The sequence below is a fragment of the Oncorhynchus clarkii genome, chromosome 25, assembly GCF_045791955.1.
Source record: "Oncorhynchus clarkii lewisi isolate Uvic-CL-2024 chromosome 25, UVic_Ocla_1.0, whole genome shotgun sequence".
In the NCBI taxonomy this organism is placed as follows: domain Eukaryota; kingdom Metazoa; phylum Chordata; class Actinopteri; order Salmoniformes; family Salmonidae; genus Oncorhynchus; species Oncorhynchus clarkii.
In genome coordinates, this window is record NC_092171.1 from 43,787,646 (window position 1) to 43,809,926 (window position 22,281).

The following is a 22,281-nucleotide window of genomic DNA, read 5'->3' on the forward strand; positions in this document are numbered from 1 at the left end:
TGTTAATGGCTGGTTGGATGTTTTAGTGGGAGACTTTCTGTAGTCCTACTCCCTTCCTCAGTAAAACGTTGGGACCAATAGGACTGGAGACTACCTGTTTCTTTCATTATGGGACCAATAGGACTGGAGATGACCTGTTTCTTTCATTATGGGACCAATAGGACTGGAGACGACCTGTTTCTTTCATTATGGGGCCAATAGGACTGGAGACTACCTGTTTCTTTCATTATGGGACCAATAGGACTGGAGATGACCTGTTTCTTTCATTATGGGGCCAATAGGACTGGAGACGACCTGTTTCTTTCATTATGGGGCCAATAGGACTGGAGACTACCTGTTTCTTTCATTATGGGGCCAATAGGACAGGTAATCTCCAGTCTAAATTCTGGAGTCTAAGCACAGACAATTAAAACTCCCCTTATATACTTTTAAAACAGTTTGATAATCTCAGAATTTTTTTTATTTATTTGGAATGACAAATGCACTAGGCTTAACTTGTGCAAGTTAGAGGCAAGTGGATCAGGGTGGGCTTGGCATTCCAAATCCGCTGTTATACCATCAGGCTTTAAGCCCGAGGCACTTGGCCCACTTGTCCCCAACTCCAGAACGTGTCCCACCTTGGTTTTTCAATTAAAAACTTCCTCTGTCAGAACATTTCTCTTCACGATATATCGGCTGTCAAAAGGAGGCACAGACTCATCACATATGCAGTGGGTTTGGAAAAGAACCTCTTAGGTTCAAGGTCAACCCCTACTTAAATCTTTCAGCTGGAATCTGGCTGAATCCTAAGCTCAATATAGATAAGAAACCATTTCTATGGAAGGCCTGGGTTGACAGGGGTGTCCTTGTTCGGGTGGGGTGGGGGGGGGGTGGATCTCTATGATGGAGAAACTGAAATAATTATACCTCAATAATTATTAAACTGAACTGAAATAATTATACCTATTCCTCAACAGCAATTCTGGAGGTGGCATTTGGCTCGGAAGGGGAACGAGGCATCAGCTCCAACTCTTTGCTTCTGAAGAACTCAGACAAAAAAGGTCATATTTTTAACCTGAAAGTTGTGTGGAAAACAGATTTAAACGTGTCATTGTCAGGCCTCCCGAGCGGCGCAGCCGTTTAAGGCACTGCATCGCAGTGTTGCAGCATCACTACAGCCTGGGGTTCGTGACCGGGAGTCCAATAGGGTTTGGCCGGGTGGGCTGTACTTGTCTCATGGCGCTCTAGCGACTCCTTGTGGTGGGCCGGGCGCCTGCAGGCTGACCTCAGTCGTCAGTTTAACAATGATTCCTCTGACACATTGGTGCAGCTGGCAACCAGGTGTTAAAAAGCGCGGCTTGGTGGTCGTGTTCCAAGTCCATCTGCATAAATGTACACTGGTCCAAGGATTATTTCGGGGGGGGGTCACATGATACAAGAGCAAGTGTTAAATCTCCTCCCCTTTCCACAGCCAAGTCGCCAAGTCGGGTGAAAAAAAAAGCCTCCTTTCCCTGTTGGCACAAGCGTCTCAGTGGACTTCAGAGGGGAATAAAGGCTAACCAACCGTGTGCGAGTCAGTGTGTGTGTCTAGGCAGTAGTACTCACTCCTCTGCCATGTGTGTGTCCTTCAGGACGTGTACGTAGATGTAGAGGGCCTGTTCGTGTTTCCCCATCCGACCCAGCAGCACGGCCCTCTCCTCCAGAAGACCTGACACAGACAAAATGGCACGGTTAGATTGAAGACACCCAGGGTGCGGTTGCGTCATGGGACCAGCGTCGTTGCCAACTAGCATAGCTGGTGCCATTGCTTAGAATTCTTTCTCATTTAAGCAAAGGTTTATGGGATATTAGAACTAGAGGTCGACTGATAATGATTTTTCAACGGCGATACCGATTATTGGAGGACCAAAAAAAGCAGACACCGATGAGCCGGTCGATTTTTTTTGAAAAAAAAAATATATATATATAATGACAATTACAACAATACTGAATGAACAATGAACATTTTTATTTGAAGTAATACATAAATAAAATCAATTTAGTCTCAAGTAAATAATGAAATCTGTTCAATTTGGTTTAAATAATGCAAAAACAAAGTGTTGGAGAAGAAAGTAAAAGTGCAATATGTGCCATGTAAGAAAGCTAACGTTTCAGTTCCTTGCTCAGAACATGAGAACATATGAAAGCTGGTGGTTCCTTTTAACATGAGTCTTCAATATTCCCAGGTAAGAAGTTTTAGGTTGTAGTTATTATAGGAATTATAGGACTATTTCCCTCTATACCATTTGTATTTCATTAACCTTTGACAATTGGATGTTCTTATAGGCACTTTAGTATTGCCAGTGTAACAGTTATGGCTTCCGTCCCTCTCCTCGCCCCTACCTGGGCTCGAACCAGGAACACATCGACAACAGCCACCCTCGAAGCATCGTTACCCATCGCTCCACAAAAGCCGCGGCACTTGCAGAGCAAGGGGAATAAATATTCCAAGTCTCAGAGCGAGTGACGTTTGAAACGCTGTTAGCGCGCACCCCGCTAACTAGCTAGCCATTTCACATCGGTTACACCAGCCTAATCTCGGGAGTTGATAGGCTTGAAGTCATAAACAGCGCTGTGCTTCAAGCATTGCAAAGAGCTGCTGGCAAACGCTGTAAAGTTTGAATGAATGCTTACGAGCCTGCTGCTGCCTACCACCGCTCAGTCAGACTGCTCTAACAAATCATAGACTTAATTATAATATAATAGTATGATCTGGGACCAGACTAGGTAACGACCATATGAGTTGACAAGACAGCACAAACAGATCTGGGACCAGGCTAGGTAACGACCATAGGAGTTGACAAGACAGCACAAACAGATCTGGGACCAGGCTAGGTAATGACCATAGGAGTTGACAAGACAGCACAAACAGATCTGGGACCAGGCTAGGTAACGACCATAGGAGTTGACAGGACAACACAAACAGATCTGGGACCAGGCTAGTTAATGACCATAGGAGTTGACAAGACAGCCCAAACAGATCTGGGACCAGCATAGACATAGATGGCATACATTTAGTTATTTAGCAAACACTCCAGAGCGACTTACAATCATTGCGTCCAAAGGACCGCATGCGATCACTAAGAGCAGTCAGAGAGGACAAGACCAACCGCCTCTACCATGACCACTAGGGCTGGGAATGGATGGCCAGTATCAATTCTCTATGTATTGTGATTCTCATGATTCTCTATGTATTGTGATTCTATATATATATATAGTGATTCTCTATGCATTGTGATTCTCATGATTCTCTATGCATTGTGATTCTCATGATTCTTTATGTATTGTGATTCTCATGATTCTCGATGTATTGTGATTCTATATATATATATATAGTGATTCTCTATGTATTGTGATTCTATATATATATATAGTGATTCTCTATGTATTGTGATTCTATATATATATATAGTGATTCTCTATGCATTGTGATTCTCATGATTCTCTATGCATTGTGATTCTCATGATTCTTTATGTATTGTGATTCTCATGATTCTCGATGTATTGTGATTCTATATATATATATATAGTGATTCTCTATGTATTGTGATTCTATATATATATATAGTGATTCTCTATGTATTGTGATTCTCATGATTCTCTATGTATTGTGATTCTCATGATTCTCTATGTATTGTGATTCTCAATGTATTGTGATTCTCAATGTATTGTGATTCTCATGATTCTGTATGTATGTATGCGATTCGATACTGCGATTCGATACTGCGATTCGATACTGCGATTTGATGTTTCAAACATATTGTTCAGTGTACAAAACACAGTGTACAAAACATTGTGTACAAAACATTAGGAACAGCTGCTCTTTCCATGAGACTGACCAGGTGAATCCAGATGAAAGATATGATTTCTTATTGATGTCACCTGTTAAATCCACTTCAATCAGTGTAGATGAAGAGGAGACAGGTTAAAGAAGGATTTTTAAGCCTTGAGACATGGATTGTGTATCAATCAAATATAAAATATCTTACATCAGCTGATATCTCAAAGTGCTGTACAGAAACCCAGCTTAAAACCCCAAACAGCAAGCAATGCAGGTGTAGAAGCACATTGGCTAGGAAAAACTCCCTAGAAAGGCAGGAACCTAGGAAGAAACCTAGAGAGGAACCAGGCTCTGAGGGGTGGCATTCTACATGGACCAGCATCCCTGTGGAACGCTTTAGACACCTTGTAGAGTCAACATGGGCCAGCATCCCTGTGGAACGCTTTCTACATCTTGTAGAGTCAACATGGGCCAGCATCCCTGTGGAACGCTTTCTACATCTTGTAGAGTCAACATGGGCCAGCATCCCTGTGGAACGCTTTAGACACCTTGTAGAGTCAACATGGGCCAGCATCCCTGTGGAACGCTTTCAACACCTTGTAGAGTCAACATGGGCCAGCATCCCTGTGGAACGCTTTCAACACCTTGTAGAGTCAACATGGGCCAGCATCCCTGTGGAACGCTTTCAACACCTTGTAGAGTCAACATGGGCCAGCATCCCTGTGGAACGCTTTCAACACCTTGTAGAGTCAACATGGACCAGCATCCCTGTGGAACGCTTTAGACACCTTGTAGAGTGCATGTCCCGACGAATTCAGGCTGTTCTGCAGACATTAGGGGGGGTACAACTCAATATTAGGAAGGTGTTCATAATGTTTTGTAGACTCAGTGTATGTCTCCTGCAGAGCGACAAGAGTCATGGAAATAAGTGCTTGAAAACATGTTGGCTCACTTTTTCAAAAGAAGATGAAGAATAAGCTATAGGATGAACAATACTGCCGTTTCGGTGCATGTACAGACAACTAGCGCTAGCTAATGCTACCTAGCAAGTACAAATCGATACTTTGAGAGTCAACATATCAATATATCGTCCAAAATAATATTGCAATATGTAACTTCATCTAATATTTCCCCACCTAACTATCCCATTCTTACCGTCAAAGGGGAAGTCACTGATAAGACGTCCAGGCTCGTAGCTGGTAGAGACCTCCAGGAAACATAGAAGCTTGTTCCTAAACTCTCCCAGGTCCCCCTCCTCCTTCCCAGCAGCCACTGCAGGAACCCCTACAGGACAAGGAAGACAGAACAGACAGATCCCAGCTGTGGAGTACCTCAGGGCAGTGTGCTGGGGGCTGTGGAGTACCACAGGGCAGTGTGCTGGGACTACTTATTTTTCTGTTATAGATCAATGATACTAGATATTCCTTAGGCCACCCCACCCCCCAAAAATGTTGTAGTAGGTCTTACCCTCGGGCAGGGAGTTGAGGTACTGCTTCATGAGCCCCTGGACCCTCTCCAGGTACAGCTGAATGAGGACGTTATGGAACTCTGGCTCCGTCTCCTCCCAGACGTGTATGATGTGCTCCAGGTAGGGGATAGTCAGCTCCTTAAAGCCCTCCTTCAGGAAGTTCAGGACCTTGTCTCTGGGCAGGGTCTCTACCTCCGTCAGGTCCTCAGTGAAGATCTGGGACAGAAACAATATGTATATGACCTATAGTGATACTGAATTTACATTTTCCCCAATGGAGAATCAATGTATCTTAGTATGTACACTACATGTTCAAAAGTATGTGAACACGCCTTTAAATGAGTGTATTTGGCTATTTCAGCCATACCCGTTGTTGACCGGTGTATACAATCGAACACACATCCATGCAATCTCCATAGACAAACATTGTCAGTAGAATGGCCCTTACTGAAGAGCTTAGTGACTTTCAACGTGGCAGCGTCATAGGATGCCACCTTTCCAACAAGTCAGTTAAGATTTCTGCCCTGCTAGAACTGTCCGGTCAACTGTAAGTGCTGTTATTGTGAAGTGGAAACGTCTAGAAGCAACAGCGGCTCAGTCGCGAAGTGGTAGGCCACACCAGCTCACAGAACGGGACCGCCGAGTGCTGAAGCACGTAAAAGCCATATGTCCTCGATTGCAACCCTCACTACCGAGTTCCAAACTGCCAAAGCAACATCAGAACAAGAACTGTTTGTCGGAAGCTCCATGAAATGGGTTTCCATGGCTGAGCAGCCGCACACAAGCCTTAGATCACCACGCACAATGCCAAGCGTTGGCTGGAGTGGTGTAAAGCACACCGCCATTTGACTCAAAATAAATTTAGCTTGTCACCAAAAACACTCAAACTTCTACAGATGCACAATCGAGAGCATCCTGTCGGGCTGTATCACCGCCTGGTACGGCAACTGCTCCGCCCACAACCGTAAGGCTCTCCAGAGGGTAGTGAGGTCTGCACAACGCATCACCGGGGGAAACTTCCTGCCCTCCATGACACCTACGTCACAGTTAGGCCAAAAAGATCATCAAGGACAACAACCACCCGAGCCACTGCCTGTTCACCCCGCTATCATCCAGAAGGCGAGGTCAGTACAGGTGCCTCAAAGCTGGGACCAAGAGACTGAAAAACAGCTTCTATCTCAAGGCCATCAGACTGTTAAACAGCCACCACTAACATTGAGTGGCTGCTGCCAACACACTGACTCAACTCCAGCCACTTTAATAATGGAAAAATTAATGTAAAAATGTATCACTAGCCACTTTAAACAATGCCACTTTATATAAATGTTTACATACCATACATTACTCATCTCATATGTATATACTGTACTCTATACCATCTACTGCATCTTGCTTGCCGCTCGGCCATCGCTCATCCATATATTTATATGTACATATTCTCATTCACCCCTTTAGATTTGTGTGTATTAGGTAGTTGTTGGGGAATTGTTAGATTACTTTCTAGATATTACTGCATGGTCGGAACTAGAAGCACAAGCATTTCACTACACTCACATTAACATCTGCTAACCATGTGACCAATAACATCTGCTAACCATGTGACCAATAACATCTGCTGACCATGTGACCAATAACATCTGCTGACCATGTGACCAATAACATCTGCTGACCATGTGACCAATAACATCTGCTGACCATGTGACCAATAACATCTGCTGACCATGTGACCAATAACATCTGCTGACCATGTGACCAATAACATCTGCTGACCATGTGACCAATAACATCTGCTGACCATGTGACCAATAACATCTGCTGACCATGTGACCAATAACATCTGCTGACCATGTGACCAATAACATCTGATTTGATTTGAGCAGAGGAAACACATTCTCTGGGATGCCGAATCAAACTTCACCATCTGACAGTCCGACAGACGAATCTGAGTTTGGAAGATGCCAGGAGAACGCTACCTGCCAACTGTAAAGTTTGGTGGAGGAGTAGTAATGGTCTGGGGGTGTTTTTCATGATTTGGGCCTTAGTTCCAGTGAAGGGAAATCTTAACCCTACAGCATACAATGACATTCTAGATGATTCTGTGCATCCAACAGTTTGGGAAGGCCCTTTCCTGTTTCAGTATGACAATGCCCACACAAAGCGAGGTCTATAAAATAAATGGTTTGTCAATATCGGTGTGGAAGAACTTGACTGGCCTGCACAGAGCCCTGACCTCAACCCCATCGAACACCTTCGGGATGAATTGGAACACTGTCTGTGATCCAGGCCTAATCGCCCAACATCAGTGCCCGACCTCATTAATGCTCGTGGCTGAATGGAAGCAATTCCCCGCAACAACGTTCCAACAAACAGTGCAGTCAACTAGGGTAGGCAAAGACGGTTCCAACTCCTGACAATCCTGTCTCACCTTGAGTCCGTCCTCGGGACAGATCTTCAGAACCCAGGGAGAGAACTCAAAGATAATGACCAGATTCTCCATCCCTGACAAGATAATGATAAGAGATGATTAATGGTACGCTCAGAGAGGACAGGGTTGGACGTGTGAGAATGGTGGAAAGGTTAAAGGTTAACTCATATGGTGTTTGTTTGTGGAGCTATATCGACTGTGGTGTTCTCTTCGTTAGTGCCGTCATACACACATCAACTCTGCTGTGTGGAAAGCCGATTGTATGTTTCAATCCCAGTGTTCATTTACATGGATGTTTAATCCAATATCGTTAACAAAACGTCGGTGTTAAGTTGATGTTGGGAGGTTAACTCACCCAGTCTCTGGAGGTACTGCACCGTCCTCTCATGTCCCTTTAGAGGAGAGTTAGCCTTGGTGGACTGATCCAACAACACCTGTAGGGCTGGGGGAGGAAGAGAGGAGAGTTAGCCTTGGTGGAATTGATCCAACAACATCTGTAGGGCTGGGGGAGGAAGAGAGGAGAGTTAGCCTTGGTGGAATTGATCCAACAACACCTGTAGGGCTGGGGGAGGAAGAGAGGAGAGTTAGCCTTGGTGGAATTGATCCAACAACATCTGTAGGGCTGGGGGAGGAAGAGAGGAGAGTTAGCCTTGGTGGAACAACACCTGTAGGGCTGGGGGAGGAATAGAGGAATGTTAGCCTTGGTGGACTGATCCAACAACACCTGTAAGGCTGGGGGAGGAAGAGAGGAGAGTTAGCCTTGGTGGAACTGGTCTAACAACACCTGTAGGGCTGGGGGAGGAATAGAGGAACGTTAGCCTTGGTGGACTGATCCAACAACACCTGTAGGGCTGGGGGAGGAAGAGAGGAGAGTTAGCCTTGGTGGACTGGTCTAACAACACCTGTAGGGCTGGGGGAGGAATAGAGGAACGTTAGCCTTGGTGGACTGATCCAACAACACCTGTAGGGCTGGGGGAGGAAGAGAGGAGAGTTAGCCTTGGTGGACTGGTCTAACAACACCTGTAGGGCTGGGGGAGGAATAGAGGAGAGTTAGCCTTGGTGGAACTGGTCTAACAACACCTGTAGGGCTGGGGGAGGAAGAGAGTAGAGTTAGCCTTGGTGGAACTGGTCTAACAACACCTGTAGGGCTGGGGGAGGAAGAGAGGAGAGTTAGCCTTGGTGGAACTGGTCTAACAACACCTGTAGGGCTGGGGGAGGAAGAGAGGAGAGTTAGCCTTGGTGGAACTGGTCTAACAACACCTGTAGGGCTGGGGGAGGAAGAGAGGAACGTTAGCCTTGGTGGAACTGATCCAACAACACCTGTAGGGCTGGGGGAGGAAGAGAGGAGAGTTAGCCTTGGTGGAACTGATCCAACAACACCTGCAGGGCTGGGGGAGGAAGAGGGGAGAGTTAGCCTTGGTGGAACTGAACCAACAACACCTGTAGGGCTGGGGGAGGAATAGAGGAACGTTAGCCTTGGTGGGACTGATCCAACAACACCTGTAGGGCTGGGGGAGGAAGAGAGGAACGTTAGCCTTGTTGGAACTGATCCAACAACACCTGTAGGGCTGGGGGAGGAATAGAGGAACGTTAGCCTTGGTGGGACTGATCCAACAACACCTGTAGGGCTGGGGGAGGAAGAGAGGAACGTTAGCCTTGGTGGGACTGATCCAACAACACCTGCAGGGCTGGGGGAGGAGAGTTAGCCTTGGTGGAACTGATCCAACAACACCTGTAGGGCTGGGGGAGGAAGAGAGGAACGTTAGCCTTGGTGGACTGATCCAACAACACCTGTAGGGCTGGGGGAGGAAGAGAGGAGAGTTAGCCTTGGTGGACTGGTCTAACAACACCTGTAGGGCTGGGGGAGGAATAGAGGAGAGTTAGCCTTGGTGGAACTGGTCTAACAACACCTGTAGGGCTGGGGGAGGAAGAGAGTAGAGTTAGCCTTGGTGGAACTGGTCTAACAACACCTGTAGGGCTGGGGGAGGAAGAGAGGAGAGTTAGCCTTGGTGGAACTGGTCTAACAACACCTGTAGGGCTGGGAGAGGAAGAGAGGAGCACAAACAGGGTCAGGAAGAGGTGAAGGAGAGGTGTGAAGGAAGAGAAACGAGGGAGAGAATGCAGAACAAAAGGACATGTGTCACTTGTACGCGAGTACATAATACAATTCAGACAATATAGATTTAGGTCGTCTGATTGGACAATACATTTATTTAAAAAATATATATTTAAAAATAAAAAAAAAACCCAAATGTTAAGGTTTGCGGGGACGACAAGCTCATCAATCTGATTGCACAACTTCTTTGGTTAACGACTTCTCTGCAGAACAAGGGTCCAAGAGTTCACTACTCCTTCGTCAATGAATCATGCTACAGCCTACCTACCTATAGGCTATATGTTGATTTAGGCTACATGTTGATTTAGGCTACCTACCTACCTATAGGCTATATGTTGATTTAGGCTACCTACCTATAGGCTATATGTTGATTTAGGCTACCTACCTATAGGCTATATGTTGATTTAGGCTACCTACCTATAGGCTATATGTTGATTTAGGCTACCTACCTATAGGCTATATGTTGATTTAGGCTACCTACCTATAGGCTATATGTTGATTTAGGCTACCTACCTATAGGCTATATGTTGATTTAGGCTACCTACCTATAGGCTATATGTTGATTTAGGCTACCTACCTATAGGCTATATGTTGATTTAGGCTACCTACCTATAGGCTATATGTTGATTTAGGCTACCTACCTATAGGCTATATGTTGATTTAGGCTACCTACCTATAGGCTATATGTTGATTTAGGCTACCTACCTATAGGCTATATGTTGATTTAGGCTACCTACCTATAGGCTATATGTTGATTTAGGCTACCTACCTATTGGCTATATGTTGATTTAGGCTACCTACCTATAGGCTGGCTATATGTTGATTTAGGCTACCTACCTATAGGCTACATGTTGATTTAGGCTACCTACCTATAGGCTATATGTTGATTTAGGCTACCTACCTATAGGCTATATGTTGATTTAGGCTACCTACCTATAGGCTATATGTTGATTTAGGCTACCTACCTATTGGCTGGCTATATGTTGATTTAGGCTACCTACCTATAGACTATGGAATTTATGTGGTAATTAGGCCTTAATATAATTCTATTTAGAATTGATCAGAAAACATTTTCATGAAATCATTTGCAGCCCAGTGTATTCCCAATCAGTCTGGAGCAACAGGCCATGAAACAGCATACTAACTCTAAATCAGTCTGGAGCAACAGGCCATTAAACAGCATACTAACGCTAAATCAGTCTGGAGCAACAGGCCATGAAACAGCAACCAGGCTACTAAATCAGTCTGGAGCAACAGGCCATGAAACAGCATACTAACAGGCCATGAAACAGCAACCAGGCTACTAAATCAGTCTGGAGCAACAGGCCATGAAACAGCAACCAGGCTACTAAATCAGTCTGGAGCAACAGGCCATGAAACAGCATACTAACTCTAAATCAGTCTGGAGCAACAGGCCATTAAACAGCAACCAGGCTACTAAATCAGTCTGGAGCAACAGGCCATGAAACAGCATACTAACAGGCCATGAAACAGCAACCAGGCTACTAAATCAGTCTGGAACAACAGGCCATGAAACAGCAACCAGGCTACTAAATCAGTCTGGAGCAACAGGCCATGAAACAGCAACCAGGCTACTAAATCAGTCTGGAGCAACAGGCCATTAAACAGCATACTAACTCTAAATCAGTCTGGAGCAACAGGCCATGAAACAGCAACCAGGCTACTAAATCAACAAGGCAGTTTAACCCACTGTTCCCCGGGTAGGCCGTCATTGAAAATAAGAATTTGTTCTTAACGGACTTGTCTAGTTAAATGAAGGTCAAATAAAAAACATCAGCACTGATCCAAACTTACAACTACCCTCTTCTTTTTAACAATAGCCTTGTATAGAAGTGTCTGATACTGCAAAGAAACCACTACCAACGGACACCAATAAGATGGCTACTTTGAAGAATATCAAATATATTTTGATTTGTTTAACACCTTCGTTTAACATTTTTGGTTACTACATGATTCCATATGTGTTATTTCATATTTCATAGTTTTGAGGTCGTCATTATTATTCTACAATGTAGAAAAGAGTAATAATAAAATAAAGAAAAAATAAAATAAAATGTGTCCAAACTTTAGACTGGTAGTGTTAGTATTCTCCAGACACCCCCACGGCGCCGACGCCGTCTACACGCCACGGCGACGACGCAGTCTACACGCCACGGCGACGACGCCGTCTACACGCCACGGCGACGACGCAGTCTACACGCCACGGCGACGACGCCGTCTACACGCCACGGCGACGACGCCGTCTACACGCCACGGCGACGACGCCGTCTACACGCCACGGCGACGACGCAGTCTACACGCCACGGTCGACGACGCCGTCTACACGCCACGGTGACGACGCAGTCTACACGCCACGGTGACGACGCAGTCTACACGCCACGGTGACGACGCAGTCTACACGCCACGGTGACGACGCAGTCTACACGCCACGGTGACGACGCAGTCTACACGCCACGGTCGACGACGCCGTCTACACGCCACGGTGACGACGCAGTCTACACGCCACGGTGACGACGCAGTCTACACGCCACGGCGCCGGCGACGTCTACACGCCACAGTGACAATGCTCATTTCCTTTGAAGCATGGAGGAGGTGGTGTGATGGTGCTCATTAATTTTGAAGCATGGAGGAGGTGGTGTGATGGTGCTCATTACCTTTGAAGCATGGAGGAGGTGGTGTGATGGTGCTCATTACCTTTCTGATGCAGACCCTTCTTCTCATAGAGGATGATGAGCTCGCTGTACTTGTGGGCCTTCTTCAGGATGTACTCACTCTCCTCAATGTGACAGTGGTTATTATCCAGACGCAACAGAGGGGACACCAGGGCCACGTTGGTCTGGAGAGAGGAGAGAGACACTAGATTAACACAGGGGCCACGATGGTCTGGAGAGAGGAGAGAGACCCTAGATTAACACATGGGACACGTTGGTCTGGAGAGAGACACTAGATTAACACAGGGGACACCAGGGCCACGTTAGTCTGGAGAGAGGAGAGAGACACTAGATTAACACAGGGGACACCAGGGCCATGTTGGTCTGGAGAGAGACACTAGATTAACACAGGGGACACCAGAGCCATGTTGGTCTGGAGAGAGGAGATACTAGATTAACACAGGGGACACCAGGGCCACGTTGATCTGGAGAGAGACACTAGATTAACACAGGGGACACCAGGGCCACGTTGGTCTGGAGAGAGACACTAGATTAACACAGGGGGCACCAGGGCCACGTTGGTCTGGAGAGAGACACTAGATTAACACAGGGGACACTAGGGCCACGTTAGTCTGGGGAGAGGAGAGAGACACTAGATTAACACAGGGGACACAGATGAAGACTCGTCCTGGACTGAGAAGCACTCAATGGACAACCTTTTATCTAGACAGTTTCTCAGTCCAGGACGAGTCTTCAATCAGTGTCCAGGAAACTGACCCTTTGAGGCCATGCGCATAAACAGGGTAAAGGGACACAGAGGTACATGGGGGAGTACGTCTGAGGTATCCATACGTACCTGCAGGTAGCATTACAATGGAATGTGGGAGTACGTCTGAGGTATCCATACGTACATGCAGGTAGCATTACAATGGAATGGGGGAGTACGTCTGAGGTATCCATACGTACATGCAGGTAGCATTACAATGGAATGGGGCAGTACGTCTGAGGTATCCATACGTACATGCAGGTAGCATTACAATGGAATGGGGCAGTACGTCTGAGGTATCCATACGTACATGCAGGTAGCATTACAATGGAATGGGGCAGTACGTCTGAGGTATCCATACGTACATGCAGGTAGCATTACAATGGAATGGGGCAGTACGTCTGAGGTATCCATACGTACATGCAGGTAGCATTACAATGGAATGGGGCAGTACGTCTGAGGTATCCATACGTACATGCAGGTAGCATTACAATGGAATGGGGCAGTACGTCTGAGGTATCCATACGTACATGCAGGTAGCATTACAATGGAATGGGGCAGTACGTCTGAGGTATCCATACGTACATGCAGGTAGCATTACAATGGAATGGGGCAGTACGTCTGAGGTATCCATACGTACATGCAGGTAGCATTTGAGCAGCGTGGTGTCGATGATCTGCAGGAGTTTCTTCCTGCTCTTGATGGTGGGAATCCCTTCCATGAGGGGAGACGGGGTGGACGGCTCGGAGTCGTTCAGGTGCTTCACCAGGTGACTGCGTTTCTGGAATACACACATCACTGTCATTGGGGTTTTCCTCTGGACCGTGAAGGGGCTGAGGTGGTGGGGGGGGGGGGGCTGAGGTGGTGGTGGGGGGGGGGCTGTGGTGGTAGTGGGGGGGCTGAGGTGGTGGTGGGGGGGCTGAGGTGGTGGTGGGGGGCTGAGGTGGTGGTGGGGGGGGGGAACAGGAATATTTAGCAGACAATTTTAGAGGTCCCTAATCTTGGCAGTGAAGATAAATCTGAGCATTTTTAAGGTAATTTCCTGAAATTCTATGCATTTTGCCAAGGATAATTCTGTGTTATCAATTCAAGGGCTTTATTGGCATGGGAAACATGTGTTAACATTGCCAAAGCAAGTGAGGTAGATAATATATAAAGTGAATATATAAAGTGAAATAAACAATAAAAATTAACAGTAAACATTACACATACAGAAGTTTCAAAACAATAAAGACATTACAAATGTCATATTATATATATATATATATATATATATATATATATATATATATATATATATATATATATATATATACACAGTGTTTTAACAATGTACAAATGGTTAAAGGACACAAGATAAAATAAATAAGCATAAATATTGGTTGTATTTACAATGGTGTTTGTTCTTCACTGGTTGCCCTTTTCTCGTGGCAACAGGTCCCAAATCTTGCTGCTGTGATGGCACACTGTGGAATTTCACCCAGTAGATATGGGAGTTTTTCAAAATTGGATTTGTTTTCGAATTCTTTGTGGATCTGTATAATCTGAGGGAAATATGTCTCTCTAATATGGCCATACGTTGGGCAGGAGGTTAGGAAGTGCAGCTCAGTTTCCACCTCATTTTGTGGGCAGTGAGAACATAGCCTGTCTTCTCTTGAGAGCCATGTCTGCCTACGGCGGCCTTTCTCAATAGCAAGGCTATGCTCACTGAGTCTGTACATAGTCAAAGCTTTCCTTAAATTTGGGTCAGTCACAGTGGTCAGGTATTCTGCCGCTGTGTACTCTCTGTGTAGGGCCAAATAGCATTCTAGTTTCCTCTGTTTTTTCGTTAATTCTTTCCAATGTGTCAAGTAATTATCTTTTTGTTTTCTCATGATTTGGTTGGGTCTAATTGTGCTGCTGTCCTGGGGCTCTGTAGGGTGTGTTTGTGTTTGTGAACAGAGCCCCAGGACCAGCTTGCTTAGGGGACTCTTCTCCAGGTTCATCTCTCTGTAGGTGATGGCTTTGTTGTGGAAGGTTTGGGAATCGCTTCCTTTTAGGTGGTTGTAGAATTTAACGTCTCTTTTCTGGATTTTGATAATTAGTGGGTATCTGCCTAATTCTGCTCTGCATGCATTATTTGGTGTTCTACGTTGTACACGGAGGATATTTTTGCAGAATTCTGCGTGCAGAGTCTCAATTTGGTGTTTGTCCCATTTTGTGAAGTCTTGGTTGGTGAGCGGACCCCAGACCTCACAACCATAAAGGGCAATGGGCTCTATGACTGATTCAAGTATTTTTTAGCCAAATCCTAATTGGTATGTTGAAATTTATGTTCCTTTTGATGGCATAGAAGGCCCTTCTTGCCTTGTCTCTCAGATCGTTCACAGCTTTGTGGAAGTTACCTGTGGCGCTGATGTTTAGGCCAAGGTATGTATAGTATTTTGTGTGCTCTAGGGCAACAGTGTCTAGATGGAATTTGTATTTGTGGTCCTGGTGACTGGACCTTTTTTGGAACACCATTATTTTGGTCTTACTGAGATTTACTGTCAGGGCCCATTATTTTTTTTACACTGTTTGGACATCGACGACCCCCCCCCCCCCCCAAAAAGTGCTTAGGCGGCCCACCAAAAGGATTACAAACGGCAGACAAATCCCTGTCCATCAGCACAACACCCTGCAACTAACTACAATATTATCTAGATATGAATCAAGCCAGCAGTGGACTGCAGGGTACTATGCTGCTGGATAAACATTCACCTGAGACAGCACAGAGTCAAGCCAGCAGGGTACTATGCTACTGGATAAACATTCACCTGAGACAGCACAGAGACAAGCCAGCAGGGTACTATGCTACTGGATAAACATTCACCTGAGACGGCACAGAGACAAGCCAGCAGGGTACTATACTACTGGATAAACATTCACCTGAGACAGCACAGAGACAAGCCAGCAGGGTACTATGCTACTGGATAAACATTCACCTGAGACGGCACAGAGACAAGCCAGCAGGGTACTATACTACTGGATAAACATTCACCTGAGACAGCACAGAGACAAGCCAGCAGGGTACTATGCTACTGGATAAACATTCACCTGAGACATCACAGAGACAAGCCAGCAGGGTACTATGCTGCTGGATAAACATTCACCTGAGACAGCACAGAGACAAGCCAGCAGGGTACTATACTACTGGATAAACATTCACCTGAGACAGCACAGAGACAAGACAGCAGGGTACTATACTACTGGATAAACATTCACCTGAGACAGCACAGAGACAAGACAGCAGGGTACTATGCTACTGGATAAACATTCACCTGAGACAGCACAGAGACAAGCCAGCAGGCTGACATGCTACTGGATAAACATTCACCTGAGACAGCACAGAGACAAGCCAGCAGGGTACTATACTACTGGTACATTACACAACAACCCCACCCACCTGTGTCAGGTAGTACTACACGCTGGTTTACAACCCCCCCACCCCCCACCCACCTGTGTCAGGTAGTACTACACGCTGGTTTACAACCCCCCCACCCACCTGTGTCAGGTAGTAAGTACTACACGCTGGTTAACAACCCCCCCACCCACCTGTGTCAGGTAGTAAGTACTACACGCTGGTTTTACAACCCCCCCACCCACCTGTGTCAGGTAGTCTATGAGCGCCAGGTGAGCCTTCTCCAGTTCTGCTCCAGACAGACTGGGCAGGGGGTTGGGGTAGTGCAGCTGTTTACGGTAGTCAGCGGGGAGCAGGTCGGGATACAGACCAATCACATGGGTGGGATCTGTTGGAGGGAGGTACAGCGTTACTATGGTTACGTTAGTGCCCTATATACTACTTTAGACCAGGGCCCTATTTCCTATATCGTACACTACTGTTGACCAGGGCCCTATTCCATATATAGAACACTACTGTTGACCAGAGCCCTATTCCCTAAATAGTTCACTACTGTTGACCAGGGCCCTATTCCCTATATAGAACACTACTGTTGACCAGGGCCCTATTCCCTATATAGAACACTACTGTTGACCAGGACCCTATATAGTACACTACTGTTGACCAGGGCCCTATTCCCTAAATAGTTCACTACTGTTGACCAGGGCCCTATTCCCTATACAGTACACTACTGTTGACCAGAGCCCTATTCCCTATATAGTACACTACTGTTGACCAGGGTCCTATTCCCTATATAGTACACTACTGTTGACCAGAGCCCTATTCCCTATATAGTACACTACTGTTGACCAGGGCCCTATTCCCTATATCGTACACTACTGTTGACCAGGGCCCTATTCCCTATATATAGAACACTACTGTTGACCAGGGCCCTATTCCCTATATAGAACACTATTGTTGACCAGGGCCCTATTCCCTATATAGAACACTACTGTTGACCAGAGTCCTATTCCCTAAATAGTTCACTACTGTTGACCAGGGCCCTATTCCCTATATATAGTGCACTACTGTTGACCAGAGTCCTATTCCCTAAATAGTTCACTACTGTTGACCAGGGCCCTATTCCCTATATATAGTGCACTACTGTTGACCAGGGCCCTATCCCCTATATAGAACACTACTGTTGACCAGGGCCCTATTCCCTATATAGAACACTACTGTTGACCAGGGCCCTATCCCCTATATAGTGCACTACTGTTGACCAGGACCCTATATAGAACACTACTGTTGACCAGGGCCCTATTCCCTAAATAGTACACTACTGTTGACCAGGGCCCTATTCCCTATATAGAACACTACTGTTGACCAGGGCCCTATCCCCTATATAGAACACTACTGTTGACCAGGGCCCTATTCCCTATATAGAACACTACTGTTGACCAGGGCCCTATCCCCTATATAGTGCACTACTGTTGACCAGGGCCCTATCCCCTATATAGTACACTACTGCTGACCAGGGCCCTATTCCCTATATAGAACACTACTGTTGACCAGGGCCCTATCCCCTATATAGTGCACTACTGTTGACCAGGGCCCTATCCCCTATATCGTACACTACTGCTGACCAGGGCCCTATTCCCTATATAGAACACTAATGTTGACCAGGGCCCTATATAGAACACTACTGTAGACCAGGGCCCTATATAGAACACTACTGCTGACCAGGGCCCTATCCCCTATATAGTGCACTACTGCTGACCAGGGCCCTATTCCCTATATAGAACACTACTGTTGACCAGGGCCCTATTCCCTATATCGTACACTACTGTTGACCAGGGCCCTATTCCATATATAGAACACTACTGTTGACCAGGGCCCTATTCCCTAAATAGTTCACTACTGTTGACCAGGGCCCTATTCCCTATATAGAACACTACTGTTGACCAGGGCCCTATTCCCTATATCGTACACTACTGTTGACCAGGGCCCTATTCCATATATAGAACACTACTGTTGACCAGGGCCCTATTCCCTAAATAGTTCACTACTGTTGACCAGGGTCCTATTCCATATATAGAACACTACTGTTGACCAGAGCCCTATTCCCTAAATAGTTCACTACTGTTGACCAGGGCCCTATTCCCTAAATAGTTCACTACTGTTGACCAGGGTCCTATTCCATATATAGAACACTACTGTTGACCAGAGCCCTATTCCCTAAATAGTTCACTACTGTTGACCAGGGCCCTATTCCCTATATAGAACACTACTGTTGACCAGGACCCTATATAGAACACTACTGTTGACCAGGGCCCTATTCCCTAAATAGTACACTACTGTTGACCAGGGCCCTATTCCCTAAATAGTTCACTACTGTTGACCAGGGCCCTATTCCCTATATATAGTGCACTACTGTTGACCAGGGCCCTATCCCCTATATAGAACACTACTGTTGACCAGGACCCTATATAGAACACTACTGTTGACCAGGGCCCTATTCCCTAAATAGTACACTACTGTTGACCAGGGCCCTATTCCCTAAATAGTTCACTACTGTTGACCAGGGCCCTATTCCCTATATATAGTGCACTACTGTTGACCAGGGCCCTATCCCCTATATAGAACACTACTGTTGACCAGGGCCTTATTCCCTATATAGAACACTACTGTTGACCAGAGCCCTATTCCCTATATATAGAACACTACTGTTGACCAGGGCCCTATTCCCTATATAGTACACTACTGTTGACCAGGGCCCTATCCCCTATATAGAACACTACTGTTGACCAGGGCCCTATTCCCTATATAGAACACTACTGTTGACCAGAGCCCTATTCCCTATATATAGAACACTACTGTAGACCAGGACCCTATATAGAACACTACTGCTGACCAGGACCCTATATAGTACACTACTGTAGACCAGGGCCCTATATAGAACACTACTGTTGACCAGGACCCTATATAGAACACTACTGTTGACCAGGGCCCTATATAGAACACTACTGTTGACCAGGGCCCTATATAGAACACTACTGTTGACCAGGGCCCTATATAGAACACTACTGTTGACCAGGACCCTATATAGAACACTACTGTTGACCAGGGCCCTATATAGAACACTACTGTTGACCAGGGCCCTATATAGAACACTACTGTTGACCAGGGCCCTAAAGGTTCTGATTGGCCTGATCATCAATTTCACTTCACACCGCGGCCAAACCCCTCCCCTCTCAGACGACGGCCGTAAAAAAAGCTCACCTGTGCCGAGCTTGGCGAACACCTGCATGGAGTCATCGAACCTCTTCTGACAGAACAGATTGAAGGCATAGAGATTCTGGATGTGGTGAATCTGCTGTCTCTTATCTCCTTCCACGTCATCCTTCATATTCTGCAAATCAAAGTAAGAGATTGAGACAAAACTGTCAGTAAGAGAGAGTCCACGATTGAGTCTTTGAATGAAGAGATTGAGACAAACTGTCAGTAAGAGAGAGTCCACGATTGAGTCTTTGAATGAAGAGATGTAGACACAAACTGTCCAGTTTGAGTGTGTTTGTTGCAGCTCGTTCCAGAAGAGGAGCGGCCCAGGGATGTGTTTGTGCGCTTTGGGAACCTTTAACAGGATGTGACTGGCAGAGAACGGGTGCACCAGTTATAAAACGTTGTGTTATCCTAGATGTATCCGCGCGTCTTTGTCAGCGGTAGTTCATCCTACTCACGGCCAGCTGCAGGGCCAGTTCAAACTGCTTGTCCTGTAGTAACTGTCTGATCTGACTGGCGATGGGCACAGGCACCAGGCGCCAGACAAAATGGTTGCTGGCAACGTACACTATATTGGGCCTGAGACAGACAGAGACACACGGAGACACAGAGACAGAACAACAAGGGAGAGATAGTTATTCATTACAACAGTGTGTGATGGTTGACAGTGTTCTCTGTGGAATACGTCACAGACTCTGTTTAATTGAAGCTATATTTAATGATAGGTCTTTATTTCAACCAGAACTAAAACTAATCACAGCGGGACATCTGTTCTGAGTAATTCTGGTTTCCATTTCAGGTGGTTCACTGGGAAAAAAAACCAGCTGGCTTGTGTTCCTCGTTTCAAAACATCACCCGGAGAGGATTCTGCTAACCCGGTAGGGTGATCATAGGGGTAGTATTACAGGGCAATATCTGGGCTGAGATCCACAGAGTCTCAGAGTGTTGATCTAGGATCAGTTTTGCCCTTTAGATCATATCGAGTCAGACTATATGAATAGATCCCAGATCATATCGAGTCAGACTATATGTATAGATCCCAGATCATATCGAGTCAGACTATATGTATAGATCCCAGATCATATTGAGTCAGACTATATGTATAGATCCCAGATCATATCGAGTCAGACTATATGTATAGATCCCAGATCATATCGAGTCAGACTATATGTATAGATCCCAGATCATATCGAGTCAGACTATATGTATAGATCCCAGATCATATCGAGTCAGGCTATGTGTTGATCCCAGATGATATTGAGTCAGACTATATGTGTTGATCCCAGATCATATTGAGTCAGGCTATATGTATAGATCCCAGATCATATCGAGTCAGACTATATGTATAGATCCCAGATCATATTGAGTCAGACTATATGTATAGATCCCAGATCATATCGAGTCAGACTATATGTATAGATCCCAGATCATATTGAGTCAGACTATATGTATAGATCCCAGATCATATTGAGTCAGACTATATGTGTTGATCCCAGATCATATTGAGTCAGACTATATGTATAGATCCCAGATCATATCGAGTCAGACTATATGTATAGATCCCAGATCATATTGAGTCAGACTATATGTATAGATCCCAGATGATATCGAGTCAGACTATATGTATAGATCCCAGATCATATTGAGTCAGACTATATGTATAGATCCCAGATCATATCGAGTCAGACTATATGTATAGATCCCAGATCATATTGAGTCAGACTATATGTATAGATCCCAGATCATATTGAATCAGACTATATGAATAGATCCTAGATGATCTCTCCTACTCTGAGACGCTCTGATCTGTATAATGTGATTGCATAATCACCCAGCTGATGTGATAAATCGTGGTCTCTGCAGCTCCACACTCTGGACCAGCAGTCTGGGTTCAAAGGTCCTGATCTCCACATAGCGAGGCAGGACAGCTATGATGTAGGGGGACTGATGTTCTGAGAGAGAGACAGAGAGACATGATGTAGGGGGACTGATGTTCTGAGAGAGAGACAGAGGGACACAGACAGACAGAGAGACACAGAGAGACAGAGACAGAGAGAGACATGATGTAGAGGGGCTGTTGCTCTGAGAGAGAGAGACTCATTCATTCTCAGTGAAAATGTACTGAGCAAATGTCAAATTGGCTTTTTAACAAATTTCTGTACAACAGACCACATATTCACCCTACACACCCTAAATGACAAACAAACAAACGGCAAAGTCTTCTTATGCTTTGTTGATTTAGACTCAATTTGGCATGAGGGTCTGCTGTACAAATTGATGGAAAGTGATGAAGGGGGGAAAATATATGACATTATAAAATCCATGTACACAAACAAGGGTGCGGTTAAAATTGCCCAAAATCCTGCAGTGCCAGACGTGTCCCTCTGCTTAAGCC

The 22,281-nt window shown here is 45.6% G+C and overlaps 1 protein-coding gene across 1 annotated transcript in view; it reads right to left on the reverse strand.

Moving 5' to 3' along the window:
- The window catches only part of LOC139384006 (vam6/Vps39-like protein), a 38,092-nt gene that overhangs the window by 6,437 nt on the left and 9,374 nt on the right, over window positions 1-22,281 (reverse strand). The window contains exons 9-19 of the mRNA XM_071128634.1: window positions 21,718-21,838; window positions 20,345-20,465; window positions 19,887-20,016; window positions 16,871-17,013; window positions 13,887-14,027; window positions 12,524-12,665; window positions 8,048-8,134; window positions 7,693-7,766; window positions 5,267-5,483; window positions 4,955-5,083; window positions 1,585-1,687 (exon numbers count right to left, since the gene is read on the reverse strand). Coding sequence (XP_070984735.1) covers window positions 1,585-1,687; window positions 4,955-5,083; window positions 5,267-5,483; window positions 7,693-7,766; window positions 8,048-8,134; window positions 12,524-12,665; window positions 13,887-14,027; window positions 16,871-17,013; window positions 19,887-20,016; window positions 20,345-20,465; window positions 21,718-21,838 — 1,408 coding nt within the window. The remainder of the gene's footprint in view (window positions 1-1,584; window positions 1,688-4,954; window positions 5,084-5,266; window positions 5,484-7,692; window positions 7,767-8,047; window positions 8,135-12,523; window positions 12,666-13,886; window positions 14,028-16,870; window positions 17,014-19,886; window positions 20,017-20,344; window positions 20,466-21,717; window positions 21,839-22,281) is intronic.